Raw genomic sequence first — 16551 nt, forward strand, 5'->3', positions numbered from 1 at the left:
TGTCAATGTCAAGGGTAGCAATGCCATTGCTAAACGAAATACTATATCTGTCACTCGCTGTAATATCATTTCCATCATGGTACCAAGTGACTTTGATCTCAGGTGTGCCAGCTATTTGACACTGGAAACTTGTTGATTCTTCCTTTCTTAACATCAAGAATGGGCTTGGTTTCTTTACAAACCGTGGGGGCTCTAAATATAAAAAAAGTTCAATAATATATAAGCACCAGAACTATTTAGGTGAGCCTAATAGCAGTTTTAAATATAAAACTAAAATCCCCACCTTTTACGAAGAGTGTGGCCTTACAACTTGTTGCACCAACATCATTAGTGATCTGCACAGTATAAGTTCCTGAATCAGCCACCTTTGCTGATATCAGCTCAAGGGTACTTGAGGATTCATCTTTCCAAACGGAACGATTTGCCCCTGAAAGAAGTTCCTTGCTATCTTTAAACCACTTGATTACCATTGGAGTGCTGCCATTCATGACAGCTTTAAACTGGACCCTAGAACCTGGAAGAGCATCTTGTGGCTGAGGCTTCTCGATAAAGTATGGCGGTTCTAAAATGTTCAGAATGGAAAATAAAGTTACACTTAAATCTAAGTTTCTCACAACAAGGTTTAAATTTGTAAGAGATTATATAAAAATGCAAACCTTTAACTGTTAAATATCCACTGGTCTGGTTCTTTCCTGCTTTATTTGAGGCAGAACAAGTGTAGGTTCCGCTGTCTGAACCTTCTAGGTCATTAATTTCCATAAATGCAATATTATCATGGAAAGAATATTTGTACTTTCCACTGGGCAATATCTCTATTTCATCCTTTAACCACTTAACAGTTATAGGATGGGAGCCAGAAACTATGCATTCAAGATTGACAAAAGATCCCTTGACGCTGTCCATTTTCTTCAGTTTCTTTGTAAATGAAGGTGGTATAATGAGATCTGATTAACACAGAAAGGAAGAAACACTGTGTTAACTAACACCGTTATGTTAATTTTAGACATATTTATTAAGAAAAATGGAGAATCCTTAAAAAGAATATCAATACTAACCTAGAACATTAACAGATGCACTACAGGTGCTTCTGCCAACATCATTCTCAACCTCAAATGCATATTCCCCACTATCACTCTTGTCTGTTGAAAAGATTTTCAAGACAGAAACATTCTCTGTAAAGCTGATTTTATATTTTGGGCCAAATTTTAACTCTTTTCCGTCTTTGAACCATTTCGCTGTGATTTCTTTTGTTCCAGAAAATTTACACTGCAAAGTGGCTGGGTCACCTTCTGTTACATCGATAGATACTGCTTTGTCAATGATCGTAGCAGGCTCTGTTATAAATGGGGAACAAGGAAATTTAGAACGTGATCTTTACTTCTAAGCGTATTTATCTAAATCTATTACAAAGGAAGAAAAACGACAAACCTTTTACTGCCAAAATAGCAGAACATCTTTGGACTCCTGCATCATTTTTGGCCTCACAAGTATATTTTCCACCAAGGTTGCTCTTAACAGAAGCTATGTGTAGTGTAGCTACGTTGTTTTTAAAGATTGCTTTGATGTTTTCATCCTCCATGACCTCGTCATTGTCTTTCCACCAGGACATAGTGATGGGGTGAGACCCTTTAACCGCACATTGGAATGCAACCATTCCTCCTATGAGTGAACTAAGGTTTTCGAGCTTCCGTATAAACGTAGGAGGTTCTAACAGAAAGATTAATTATTAGTGAATATTACATTTACAGCTTCATTTCTAGATTTGAAAAGCATATTTTTTTTTTGTTTCACTAACCTTTTAAGGTCACAAGAGAACTACAAAGGCAGCTTCCAACATCATTAAAAACCCTGCACTGATATTCACCAACATCCATGGAATCAAATCTTAAAATAGTAAGGCTGAGCAGAGTGTCTTGGAAAAATGTTTTATACTTTCTACCGCTTCGAACCGGTTTGTTATCCTTGAACCATGAGACGTCAAATGGAGGTGAGCCTATGAGTTCCCCTTCCAAAGTAACATCCGTGTCTCTTATAACTTCAGTGTTTTCAAATTCTTTTCTAAAGGATGGGGGCTCTGTGGCATAAGATAAAAAAAATGTTTGTTTTGTTTTTTAAATTAATTTAATTGTAATTAATTTAAATTAGGCTGCTTTTTTTCAAAAACATTAATGCTTTAGAAAAACATATAGTTGTAACACACCTTTAACAATGACAGCACAGCTGCATATGTCTGTACCAGCTTCATTTTTAGCTTGACACACATATTCACCACTGTCTTCCAGGTTTATACTGAAAAGTTTAAGATCTGCAACAGAATTCACGAAGGACATGCTACAAGAATCACTCTCTTTGATTTTCCTGTCATTTTTAAACCACGTAATTGTGATGGTCGGCGTCCCAGCTACTTTACATGCAAGCTGCACGGGATCGCCCTTTTTGAAGAGTTGTGATGGTTCTAATTTGTCCACAAAGTTTGCAGGTTCTGTGGGATTTAAACACAGTTGTTAAGACAGCAAAGATACGACGCAAAAGAATTCTCAATTTCAAGATAAAGAAAATGCAAACCTTTGACAAAAATGCTTGCACTACATTCCACGGCGCCAGCAACGTTGCTGACTTTGCAGACATAGTTCCCTGAATCGGTTGTTTTTACTGCATAAAGTTCCAATGAACTGGCAGTGTTTTCCTTGGCAATGTAACACGCTCCGCCTGTTTTCAGTTCTTCAATGCCCTTAAACCACTTTATAGACAACGGTGGTGTTCCCTTAAATGTGGTTTTAAAGCAAACAGTAGATCCCGGCAATGCATCCTGTGCATCTGGTGTGACAATGAAGCTTGGTGGTTCTAGATACATTAAGAGGAGACATTATAATATATTTCTGCAAAAAGATTAAGAGGAACAAATGAAGTATACCTAAAAGAAGAGGGTAAAAGAGTTCTCAAACCTTTCACAGTTAAAGTTCCTTTGCATTCTTTGGTTCCTGCAGAGTTTGTGGCCCTACAAGTGTATATGCCGGCATCATTCATATTTAGTTGACGTATCTCCAATGTAGCAGTGCCTTCAACAAAGGATAGCTTGTATTTATCAGCAGTAAGCTCTTGATCATTCTTAAACCATACCACCTTCATGGGTAAAGAGCCGGACACTCTGCACTCCAGTCGGCAAAAGATATTTACTACACTGTCAATATCCCGTAAAGGTTTGGTAAACGACGGACCAAGAATTCGATCTGTTTGTGATGAAAATAAGTATGTTCGTTACTCTGCGAAGCTATCCACTAGATTAAAAGAGTCGTTTAAACTAATGATATAATATACTAACCTAAAACAGTTAAAGTGGTCTTGCAGCTGCTACTACCCACATCATTGGACACCTCAAATGAATATTCGCCGCTATCCTGGATTTCAGCCGAATAAAACTTCAAAGAAGCAATGTTATTTTTAAAACTGATCCTGTATTTTTTGCCAGACACTATTTCCTTTCCTTCTTTAAACCATTTCACTTTAAGTTCTGGAGTGCCTGCGACGGTGCATTCCAAAGTGGCAGGATCGCCTGCTGTCACTTGGATCAGTTCTGCTTTTTCAACTATTTTGGCAGATTCTATAACAAAATTAGATACATAATGTTACAGAAAGTGTTTATATCACTGTTTCGTATTTAGATAAAAAAAGGTGTAATTCATTAATAGCTAACTAACCTTTAACCAGTAAGTCTGCAAAACAAGTCTGGCTTCCTGCATCATTTTCAGCTATACAAGTGTATTTTCCTGCATTGTTTAGTTGAACGCTGCTAATGTGCAAAGTGGCAACATTATTATCAAAGGTGATTTTGACTTTGCCATCTTCTCTGACCACTTCTCTTCCCTTCATCCAAGACACGTTAATGACCTCAGAGCCTTTGATGACAGCTTGCATTGAAATATTGTTACCCACAACAGCAGTGATGTTCTCTAACTTCTTCACAAAGGACGGCGGTTCTGATTTAGAAAAGAAAGATAAGCTGATAAATCCCTGTCATCGCTTTCAATTACTACACAGTATGACAAAATGCAATGTTCGCACAATGTGTGCAAACAACTGCAAACGCGTATAGGTTTTATAATCTTTTCTTGCTTCATAAAGTGTAATGTTTTTCCTGTTTAGTTTTTAGGGAGACATTGGCATGGCAGTCATGCCAAGAGTGCCAGCTGTAAACCCAAGCTTCATGCAACGTAAGTTCTATAGGAACAAATGGGAATGGTCTTTCGAGGTTTAAGCTCCTTATATCTAAAATATGCCAGCAAAGAAGATGATAAACTCTGCCATTATTCTACTGAAGGAAACAGATTTTCAACGAATCTGTTAAAACATCAGGGCATATCCATGTCCCCATGAATGTTGAATGCATAATTCCTGTTACTTGGTGTAAGCACCAAATTGTATGGCTTGTAGTATAGTGTAATTGTTTCTTTAGTATTAAATGAGTTGGACAACACGGTCTTCACCCTACTTCCATCAAAGTGTTGACATGCCTGTTTATTCAGAGTTTTCATAAATAGATTTCTACTTCAATCGAGTCTTTATTAAGAAATGAGATGTTAGTCACTACAGAGATGATTTCAAGATGTTCTTGTTAGAATGAAGAGCGAAGAAGTGTTTGAAATACTAACCTTTGAGTTTGTATGTTGCGCTGCAGATGCATTTGCCAACTTCATTAGCTACAACACACTCATATTCCCCAACGTCTGCACTATTAAAGGAAGAAATTTCCAGACATGCCATAGACCTTTGACATATCAGCCTGTATTTTTTACTACTTCGGATTTGTTTCTTGTCTTTATACCAGCTAACATCAAAAGGTCCAGTACCAGAAACTTCACATTGAAGAGTTGTGTTTGATCCTTTTACAATCTCAGCTGGTTCAAGCTTTTTGACGAAAGAAGGTGGTTCTAAAAAAGCATTACATTGTGAGAATAAAGAGGTGTAAGATTTTTTTTTTCCATTCACTACCTTCTTAGCAAATAGAAGAGAGATACAAACCTTTTACAATAATTTCAGAAGTGCAGCTTTCACAGCCAGCATCATTAAGAGCTTCGCAAGTATAACTCCCGCTATCCTCAACTTTCATGTTGGCAATATCTAAGATAGCTTCTGAGTTGACGAAAGACATTGTAAACATGTTACTTGGGCTAATAGTGGTATTATTCCTGAACCAGGTCACATGGATTTCAGGAGAGCCTTTTATTTTGCATTGCAGATGAGCTGACTCTCCCTGTTTTAGCAAATACGATGGCTCTATCTTCTTTGCAAAAGATGGTGGCTCTATAGAAAATGTTTTTAAAAGAAGATAAAAGAAGATACCGAAACAAGATTGCAACAGCAGGCAAAGACTTTGGAGAAGATAAAATAGGTAAAGAGAGACAAACAAAACATGTCCACTATTTTACCAAGGTGGTTCTCTCTCTTTCACCCAGAAACCATTCACACATTTACACTTCTTGAAGAACAAATATATACCTAGTAAACATGTTCCCACATAGTATGGATTCAATTATAACATTTTACAAGACAACAAACCCTATTACACGTGTAAGGCCAAATCCATCTTACGTGTTTTGTTCAGAAGGTTTCCGTAATAAAGGGCTTTTGTGTTGTGTCAGGATAATCTAATATTTGGTTCAGTATAGTGTGCTATGTTTTGTCTCTTACCTCTGATAGTAACAGCTGCAGAAGATGAACTGCTTCCAGCATCATTTGTAGCGGTGCACACATAATTTCCAGAATCCTTAATCTTAGCCACAGGAATTTCAAGAGATGCTACTTTGTCATCAAAAAATATCCTATAATCCTTCCCAGGGAGGAGTTTGTGGCCATCTTTTGTCCAGTTAACTGTCACTTTTCTGTCTTCATCCACTTGACACTCAAGACGAATGGTTTTATTAACAGCAGAACGTAAAGGTTCTAACTGTTTAATGAAATGTGGCTTGTCAATAACTACTAACTCAGCTTGACAGGTGTCTGTTCCAAACTTGTTTGAAGCTTTGCAAGAATATGTGCCTTTATCTGTAGTGGTAAGACTGGTGAGTTCTAAAACATGCTTGTTGTTTGCAGCTGAGATCTGGCAGTTATCCGAAGGAGAAATGGCAAATCCATCTTTCTGCCATATTGTGTCAATTACTGGAGTGCCTGAAACTGTAGCCTGGAATTTTGCTTTCTTATTCACAAAAGAAGTAACAGACTCTGGTCTGGTAACAAAAGAAGGAGGGAAGGCTTCTGCAAAGAAAATATAGGAGTCATTATTGTATGCCAGCAATTTTACTTTGTACCGAAGAAGCACCATAGTAAATAAAAGAAGTAATAGACAACCATTGGTAGGTTTGGACATTTTCACTATCCATTAGTAATAAAAGTAGGTAAGAGAAGATGAATTTGGCATTTATAAATGTAGGTGGGTTAGTAATGTCTTAACTTCAACCCAATATCTATTTTCTCTTGATTGAGGGGTCACTTCAACTGAATGTGTATCAATAACCATCTAGCACGGGATGTCGGATAACAACCTGTATGCACACACACCTGTGTTAAGATTACACTCAATGGAAAGAGTATGCCACAAACTATCTACTTTCCACTATATTGTTCATACAACTGTTATCAAAATTGAATAAACCCTGTAACTAAGACATATTGAAGACTCAATTTACAAACAATTTTAAATGGACACTTTCCACTTGGAAAGTTCATTCTTTATTAAGGCAGTGTCCTGAGCTTTTCTAAAAAAGATGATGAAGAACCAGCAAACAGTGTCTCGAGCAAATAGATTAAGAACTTCATTTAAGTTTGTTGAGACCGGTACCTCTTACTGAGGAACATGCTGCGCAAATGAGGATAGCATCCTCTAAACCACTACCACCTGTCAATATCACCAAATTCACATGTTGAAGTTAAAACATGACGTGTTTTTGTTAAACATTCCTTGTGGAATACACAACAATCAAGTGACATCAAGCGGCATTTTACAACGGTAAAGATTCTGTGATACCTGAATACCAACCACCTGGTTAGGAGGTATCTGATGTAAAATAATGCATTTGTTCTTAAGCGAAAAAAAAAGAAACCTGAATACATTCTGAATTTCTGCAAATCAGTACTCACCAGTTACAGTCAACGTGGCTGTGCTGCTTACACTACCAAACATGTTTGATACTTTGCATGTATATTCTCCACAGTCCACAATCTGCGGGCGGAAAACCTCCAGGGTAGACAGGAAATTTGATGTCTTAACAGAGTACTTATCACTCTCGTAAAGCTCTCGGCCCGACTTGAACCACTGGAATCGAACATTAGGGGCAGGCTCCGTCTCACAGGTGAAAAGTGCCGAGTGACCAACTGCTACCTCCACAGACTCAACTCTTTTCCGTAGAACAGGAGCTGTTAAAAGCAAATATGAGGCACAGTTTTAGAAGAAGAAAAAAAAGGACGAGAAGCAAACATTTAAAGAAAACAAGTGAAAATTTTGATTAAGGAAGGGAAGTTGTGTGAACGATCCGGAAAAAAAGTGAAAGGAGAAGGTCTGTCAGAATGAAAGGAAATGGTTAGCGCTGTTCAGCAAATTAAATGACCTCGTTGGAGTGATACATGTGGAATCCAAGAAGTACACCAAAATCATGTGAGCATGCACAACAATGTGGTTTATTATATCACGGTGGGGAAGAAACCCCAAAAAGCTGAAGAAGTGGAAGCAAATGCATTAAGAAGTCCATCCTTAAATGTGATTATTTCAAATATGGAACTGGAAATTGTGGTTTAAAGGTGGAGTTGTGAAATCGTGCAGAAACATCCAGTGACTTTCAGCCTTGAATACAGGATCTGTGGTTGGATAATGGAAGGGTATCAAAAATCACATTATGAAGGTGCTGTGATAAAAGTGCCGTAGATATGACGTGAGCAATACACTTAAACGGTTTTGTGGATATGGGGATGAACATGTCAGCGAGATAGTGTTAGTACCACAAAATACCTTTAAAATATGTTGGTAACGATTACCAAAGAGCATGTTTCTAAATGCATGCCATCACATGGCAAATTATATATACAAAATTATTGTAAGAATGTTAGTTGTGAATTAATATACTTAAAGAAAAGCAGACAACAAGGGTATGCTTTTCTGGTAAAATAATTTCCCTTAAAGTGTAAAGGGATTCTAAACCAAAAGAAAGCAAGCCAGTAAACTACAAAGTCAGTGAACATTCATTGTAGCCTGCTTTAACACGGGCTAGCAGTAAAAAAGGCATCCCTTTGAACCTGTGTTCAAGTAGGGGTATTTTTTCATACCATGTTCCTTTAGGATGCCATTGAAGACTCGCTGGTAAGTCATTTTTTTCTAATGCATGCAAAATCAGTAAAAAAGTTAGTAAAACAAAAGAAAAACATTTAGAAAGGCATTGTTTTTTTATAATATGCATAGTGGTGTAAGGCCCAATAAATGTTATTTAGTTATATACACACACATGTGAGGGCATATTTAGTTATTTTTTATGTTAGCAGAAAAGCACTGTCATATTATTATCCCCATAATCCAACCTCTTTTAATAACTGTGAGTTTCGCAGATGTTGTTGTTTTGCCAACTTCATTGACTGCCTCACACGTATATTGTCCTTGATGCACCACCATTTGTGCTTTGTTGATTTCTAATGTGTAGGTATCACCATCTTGTGAGCACTTGAACTCCATGCCTGAAGTCAACAGTCTACCCTCAAAATACCAAGTAACACGCACTGCATTGGCTATTGTTGAGTTAAAAATTACTCTATCCCCTTCTTCAGCAACAATATCTGATAAACCTTGTCTTAATATAGGCTGATTAGACGCTGCTTTTGCATCGTCTTCATACATTTCTTCCCATTGTTCCCTCTTTTTTATGATTGCAATTGGCTCTTGTATAGCTATAGCCGACAACTGAACGGCATCTGTGCTGGCTGCAGCACCGACATCTTTAATTTCCATGTTGACCAGTATCATATCGGCCGACTGCATTGGAGGCATGTGTTCAAAGTCTTCTACTTCTGTAGTAACCTCAAGCTGGTTGACTGCTAACTCATCCAAAGAAATGCTGGCACGTTCCAGCAATGCAGGTTCATCTGAAACAGTAGCTGCTGCTATCTCTTGGGTATCTGTGCTTATATTAAGCAGGTTCTCTGTTCTTAAGGCTGATACTGCATTTGGTTTTTCAGATTCCAGAACATTCAAGCCCTCATTAAGTACGGCCTGTAGAGCACTTTTGAGTTCAGATTTCAGGTTAGCACTCTGGGGATATACACCAGGAAGTGTGAGTGTTAATTCTTCGATTGGAAAAGCGCTTGAAGTAATCACATATGTGCATATGGTATATTTTGGTTCTTTGCTAATTTTAATAGTTTTAATTTCTACATTTTCAGCATTGCGCAATAACTCAGCAGAGAAAATTTGCATTTCATTTGCCAATGTTGATCGTAATGCATTTCTGACCTGAGTCTTGATTTCTAAATGGAAATCTTTAGGAACCTCATACAAGATAGTGTCTTCTTTGCAAAATAATTCTGGATCATATATTTCAGATGTATTCATTAATTCTTTTGCTTGAATTTCTGCCATTAATGTGTTAGTCTCCGATCTCAGTGTCACATTCACATGCTCTTCTACTATTGTATGCTTTTCTTCTAGAACTAAAGGAAGACTAACTGACTGTCCTTCTTGGATTCCTGATGCATAATCTTGTTCGGCTGTATCTAAAGCAACTACAGTTTCCACCACCAGTCCATGGTCTTCCACAGAATTGACTTCTAAAGGTCTAGTATATTCATTGGTAGTTTCACAAATGAGTATATTGATTTCTGGAAGAGTATCATCATGACCCTCAGCAATCATCTTCTCTTCAGTTATAGTACATATCTGCATATCTGTTTGATGGTCTACTTTCTGCAGAGAAGCTTTCTGTTCTTTCTGTTCTTCAATTATATTTTCTTTTGGCAATGACACTACTTCCTCCACAATATTGCTGTGTTTGTGCTGTTGAGGCTCAGTAGTACACAAAGGCTCTAGCCCACCTGGAGATGCTTGAAGATTCTCTAATGTCTCAGCTGAAAGTTTACTTTTTTCTTCTGTAGTCAAGCAGCGATGATACATTTTTTCTGTTTTTTCCAATGCAAGATCTGTACCTGTTTTTTTAAAGAACACATTATCTTCTTTAGGCAATACGAATTCTGATTGTACAGTCTGAATATGTAACAGAGACACTTGTTCTTTGGTAAAACATGGGCTTACTTTGTCCTCTGCCAGAGGAATCTGGCTGATGTTCTCACATAAAATTGGTGTTTGTTCCCCGGACAGTGAAGAATGTAAGAGGATCTGGCTTTTTGTGAAGCTTGCCTGGTCTAAAGGTGATATCTTAAAAGAAAAGGGCTCTTCACTAGGTAATGAAATGTGAGAATCTGTAACATGTAAATGCATAGGCTCTTCCTGTTCTTTTTTAATATCTCCTATCTCATCGACCTCTAGATCAGGAATTTCTACTGTATGTTCACATGGAAGCTTCTGCTTTTCTTCTGCTATAGCAGTTTCTTCAACTACAGGGAGAAGGGGACACTGAGTTTGCGGCCCTGGTAATGCCTCTGTTAAAGGACTTTTAATAGCCTCTGTTTGTTGATCATCGATGTGTCTGTGTTCAAGGACTGCAGGTATATTTAAATTGATATGTTCTTTTGTTTCAGACTCAACATGGACTATCTGTTGATCCACATACGTCAAACTGTGTTCTTCACCTATGACTACCTCACTTATAGCAGAATGTCTCATTTCTGTTCCAATTGTATACATCATTGTATCAGCTTCCTGCAACTCCTTCCTTGCTTCACCTGGTAGCTTAACTGCATATAAGATGGTTTCTGTTGTCTCTTGATCTGAAGACTTCTTATAGGACTTAGTGGCCATCATGGAAAGCTCCTGGTTTACTATTAAGTCTGCCTTACAAGATGCCTCCCCAAGGCTGTTAAAAGCTTTACACGTATAAGAGCCGCTATCTTCCAATTGAGCTCTGTGTACTGTTAAGGACCCAGTTCCATCTTGTTTTTGGTAAATTATGTAATGCTTACTTGGTGCTATCTGGTCACTCTCCTTAAACCATTGAACTTTAGGTTTTGGATTTCCCAAAACCTTATATTCTAACACTGCTTTCTGATTTTGGGAACACCTAATGGTCTGTAACTTTTTTTCAAACTCAGGGGCACATTGATTATATGTTTTTGAGCTCACATTTCCAATGGGATGGATGTCTATACTTTTCATTGTCTCTGTGCTTTTTTGAATATCTACAACAAGATAGGTGCTACACATTGTTTCTCCATGATGATTGCTTGCTATACAAGTGTACTCTCCCTCATGCTCTTCTTTCACAAAAGGAATTATACAACTGCACTCATTCCCATCAAATACAATTGTATAATCCTTGCAGGTGCTTAACACCTTCTCCTTATGAAACCACTGGATTTTAGGCTTTGGAACACCACTGACAATTACAGACAACCTGGCTATATCTCCTCTCACACATTTTACAGGAGCAAGCTGTTTGATAAATAGTGGCACACTTTCACCCTGTTCCAATTCTAATTTACTGGAGTATACTGTAGATTCAGGCATAAAGTCAAGTGATTTAGATTTGCTAGTTAATTGTAGATCGCTGCTGTAGGTTTCTGTTTTCTCCTCCCCAGAAGATATTATAAATGATTTAGAAATGTCTGTGTAAATAAAAACAATTAACAGAAGTATATCAATTGATTTTCTATACCAGATAATTTAATTCTAAATCAGAAACTACACATTTGTATTGGTCAAGAATACACTGCATACAACATACATTAACAACACTATAACCCAGAATGTTCATGTTCAATTCTAAGGATGATTACTGGTCGGAGCAGATAAACCGAAAATAACATTTTGCATACTGTGTGACATGGCTGGTGCTGTTGCTTTGAGCACACTGATGTTGAGTATCAGGTATAGGTGGGTATGCACATGTCTTTTTAAATCACTCAATGCAGTTGAACATGTACTTAAATACCACCAAATACAGGAATATCCATAAACCTGACCATTAGCACCAACCAGAAGTCTTACAAGCTATGTCAATGGCTAACTGAAAAAGACAGCTTCACTAGACCTACAGCTCAAGGTCACATTTCCAAAACTTCCTTCTATCCATCTACCATGGTATGCTTTTAATCCCTTACTTTCCACCATAGAAGTCTAAGTAGTTAAGGAAAAGCTGGCACATCTAAAATAAAACCGTAACTAAATCCAATAAGAAAACTATCAATTAAATATTTTGGTTTTATTACCACGTATCATATTCCAAATAATTCCTACACATATTTCCAATGTCGAGGTTTTTCAACTCACAGATATCATTATGCATTATGAAGGTCTATTCCAGTTAGTTTCTGCTGCAAGATGAGCTTAGCTGGTACATTGTCATACATTATTAATTCAGTGAAGTTCCTTGTCACATCTCCAATTAAATTCTGTATTACGCAGGGACAGCTCAGCTCTTCTTGCCGAAAATGGCTAGTCATTAAAATGAACTTAGAGACGGCCCTTCATCATGCATAATGACAGCACAAATCTCTGACACAAAACGCTAATGCCTATACTCATTTTAGTGAATAAACTTCAAACTTTTAACAAACTGAACATTAGCCAGTAGATTTTTAAAGACTATTTATAAAGTTATGAACAAAAACCATAGGGCGATTTAAATAATTTGACACAAAACTTGATAGTTCTATAAGCTGAAGTTTTTTGTTATTTTAGGCTGTGGCAAACATTATCGCTGATAACTATAAGAACATGAGAAATAATTTCACATTATCTGTAATGATGTGTCAAAGATCACAGTACAAGATATCTCATTTCCCTGCATATGCAAGTTTCATGTCATGGTTCACCTTATTCAATAATGAGAACAGCATATGTCTAAATGCATTCAATCTTACATTTGATGCTGCTCAAATAGGATCTATAGTATCTCAATGGGAATGCCTAATTTTACGTCCAAATAAGTATAAAAAAAATCAAAGGTGAAAATTCTATCCTTTGTACCTGTAAATTATCAAATCTCATCATCCTTTCAACACAAATTGTTTCTGATAGCTTTCTCTGTAATTTACCACCTTAACAAATAACAAATGTATACGTTTAACGGGCAGACAGATAAAATACTAGAGTTGCAATTTTCTTTTTACATTTTTTTATTGCATGAATGCATAACACTGTGCATACATTACAGAAAATGATTGCAATACATCCAATCTAGCCTGAGTGTTTAGATATTACTTTATCAAATACACGCTTTCATTTTAACAAGGAATTGTTAGCTTAAGCAGGTACGTAATTAAACACAATTGTTTTTACAGAATTATCTATTCATATTAAATAATTAAATAAATGAAAATCCACTGATCAATAGTGTAGGTTTGGCTCCCCTCAAAAATATTGGATACCAGCAATGCTTGCATTCTATAGTAAGAGTAATTTTACTATTTTCTTTACCTTCACTTGACTACTTTCAATATTTATTGCTTTGTCGCCAAGCATCAATTACAAGACAAGCAATATGCTCTTACTTTGGTTGTCATGTCTGCTTGTCGTACAATAAACATTACGGACATGGAAGTTGAAACATATTTAAGTTTTATTTAGCTAAACACATTTCAGAATTATGTTAAAAAAAAACATGAGGGTTTGTCAGATTGTACTATAATTGTAAAGTAATTTAGATAAAATATTCTTTCTAAATCACATAGCGAAAAATATACTAAGGAGAATGTGCATAAAAATAACAGCAAGGACACTGCCCGGTAGTTATGGTTACTAAACTTCTTTAAAACCTTTAAAACAGCAGAATTATGTTTTTTACGTACCTGCCGCTCAATCAATTACTTTATTGCAAAGGCTAAAGTAAGATGTAGTATGGACAATGAGCAACTGTGCACTACGTCTCCATTTCTCTTTGTTGGGTGATGCTAATAGCAATAGAGTAACTGGAGATGTAGAGTCACAGTTGAACTTTCTTATTCTGGCAGTTTATCGCTAAATACAATTAAACAAACACATACAAAGTATCAGTGTTACATATGTAAATCTTTTAACAGCACAATGAATATCTGGAATATTTAAAGTGACAATGAACATTTTATTAACAGATCAGTACTGAGTATTCACATCAGGTTTTAAATGATTCAAAAAGCTGAACTTCACAAATATGCATCTGGTTCAGGAGTTAAATAATCTGAGATTTTTTTGAAAAATAATATGTAACATTATATATATTATTTTTTGGAACACTGCAGTTTATTGTTCATAGACAACAATATATTTCTTACCATGATCAAATATTTTATACTTATACCAAAGATGAAGCACTGCAAACACACAAAAGTCTCTATGGATATAAATGAAGTCTCTATGGATATTAAATCTGCTTTTCCCTACAGCAGGCATCGGTTTTCTAGCATTTACCTTCTGCACCTTCAAGGGGAAAATCAGCCACCTCAATAACATCTAATAAAGCCTTACATGTTACCTCCCCAAACTTATTATATGCCTGACAGACATAGGTCCCAGCATCATCCTTGCACACGTCATGAATTAGAAGAGTTTGATTGTCACCTTCTTTAGTTATGAGACATCTTTTAAGATCTGGACATACTCTTACATTGCCTTTGTACCAATTTACAGATGGATGAGGAACTCCAGTTACAGAACATTTAAATTTTGCAACTGATCCCTTTGAGGTACTCAAGTCTGCCAATGGTAGTAAGAACCGAGGGGGTTTTTCACTTGTTCCAAGATTTATCTCATCACCATCTCTAATGTTGATTCCAAGACCTTGGTCATCATAAACCAAAGGAAGAACATCTAGAGATATAACCATGCTCTTGCTATCTGGTGAAAATTCAGGAATTGTAATTATTTTCACCTGCTTTTCAAAATCTCTAACTTCGCTCTCATCCAGCTCAACCTCTAGGAGGATATCTTGCGGAGATGGTGAACGGGATGTTGTGTATTGCTCCATGTCAAACTCCATTACATGTTGATGTGTCACTGGAGGTGGCAAAGGGACCAGTTTTCCATCATGAGGCAAAATTTCTACCTGAGTAACACTTTTTGCTTCTCCTAAGTTATTTTCTGCAATGCACATGTATTCACCACCTTCACTCATCTGTATATTGTATACTTCCAGGATATGTAAATTACCTACTTTTTCTATTTTAACATTGGCTTCATTCTCAAGCAGCAATGAATTTCTGTACCATTTCACTACTGGTATGGGAACACCTACAATTTCTACAGCAAAGCTCAAAGTACTGGTTTCATAGATCCGTTTCTTAGGAAGATGTCTCATTAATGCTGGTGGCATTTCAGCTTGTCTAGATTGCTCAGCATTCTTTGGATTTCCTTTAACTTCTATACAATGGTCTGTGTTTTTTAAAGGCTCCCCCAAACATGATGTATCTAAGAATTTAGTCTCAGTAGCAGCGTTTTCGTTTTCACTGTGGCTTTCTACGTTTTCAGGAGAACCAGGCATTTCTTCAACAGGTGTGAAAAAGCGTTCTGGAGATCCCACAGGAGTTAGAAATACTTCACTTAAAGGCGAGTGAAAACGTTCAACAGAAGATGGTGGAGTGTAAAACTGGTCAATATTTAATATATCATCACTATAAACACTTCCAGCTTCTACTGACATTTCTGATTCTGGAGACAGAGACCGATTAATGGCTGATTGGTTTTTATAAAATTCATAATACGTACTAAAGCTTACATCTTCAACTTCCAACGAAGTTATATGTTCCCTTTCTTTTCTGATCTTTACTTCCTTTGGAACAACTTCCTGTTCTCCTTCACTTACTAGATATTCTGTAAGAGAAAGGGTTGGCTGTGCCTCTTTTACATTGACCTGAAGCTCATCTAATCCAGAATTTTCCAGACCCACGGAGTCTTTCATCTGTACATAACTGTCTTTACCATCTTGCATCATCAAACTGGCTACATTTTTCTCCTTTTCATCGCTTTCATTGGTGGTTGATAAAAGACTTTCATTACTTAACAATTCCTCCTCCTCCTGAAGTGCAACAGCAATCACTGCATCATGTTTTCCTTCCACATCTTGAATATCACTCTTTTTGGTAGATATATTATTATTAACCATAGTGACTTTTTCTGCAGATGCATCTTTTTGCACATTGGTTAGACTGGTTGTTTTTTCCTCTTCTTTATGTTGACAAGGCTTACCACTGTCTATGGTTCCATCAAAGACATGTTGTGTAAGAGACATGTCCACCAGTCCTATAGCATCAATTCGTTCTACGTATGTTATATCCTTTTTATACTGCATTTTCTCACATACGGTTCCATTTTCAATACTATCAGTTTCACAGTTTGGGAAACCATGGTCCAAATCAGTACTTTTTATGTCCATTGATTGTTTCTCAGCATCTGCAGAAGATTTACGTTTTATCAAAGACCGCTTTCTTTGT

At 36.7% G+C, this 16551-nt stretch overlaps 2 protein-coding genes across 2 annotated transcripts in view; both read right to left on the minus strand.

Annotated features, from left to right (window-relative positions):
* Positions 1-16551, minus strand: part of LOC149286002 (titin-like) — a 200452-nt gene that overhangs the window by 146418 nt on the left and 37483 nt on the right. The window contains exon 43 of the mRNA XM_089494688.1: positions 7135-7410. Coding sequence (XP_089350814.1) covers positions 7135-7410 — 276 coding nt within the window. The remainder of the gene's footprint in view (positions 1-7134; positions 7411-16551) is intronic.
* On the minus strand, positions 8537-14515 carry LOC149286003 (titin-like). Its single transcript, XM_089494745.1, has 2 exons — positions 14398-14515; positions 8537-11751 (listed from the first exon to the last, which is right to left on the minus strand). Exons 1-2 carry the CDS (start codon positions 14513-14515, stop codon positions 8537-8539), a joined length of 3333 nt encoding a protein of 1110 aa, XP_089350871.1.

This window comes from Sceloporus occidentalis, unplaced genomic scaffold (genome assembly GCF_023333645.1).
Source record: "Sceloporus occidentalis isolate IW3139 unplaced genomic scaffold, rSceOcc1.0.p SCAF_74, whole genome shotgun sequence".
In the NCBI taxonomy this organism is placed as follows: Eukaryota; Metazoa; Chordata; class Lepidosauria; order Squamata; family Phrynosomatidae; genus Sceloporus; species Sceloporus occidentalis.

Bases quoted from the DNA above. Each gene is read 5' to 3' on its own strand.
- LOC149286003 (XM_089494745.1), bottom strand. From the start codon at position 14,515: ATGCCTGCTGTAGGGAAAAGCAGATTTAATATCCATAGAGACTTCATT. The intron at 11,752-14,397 runs GTAAGAAATATA...TTATTTACACAG, and splicing joins GTATAAAATATTTGATCATG to ACATTTCTAAATCATTTATA.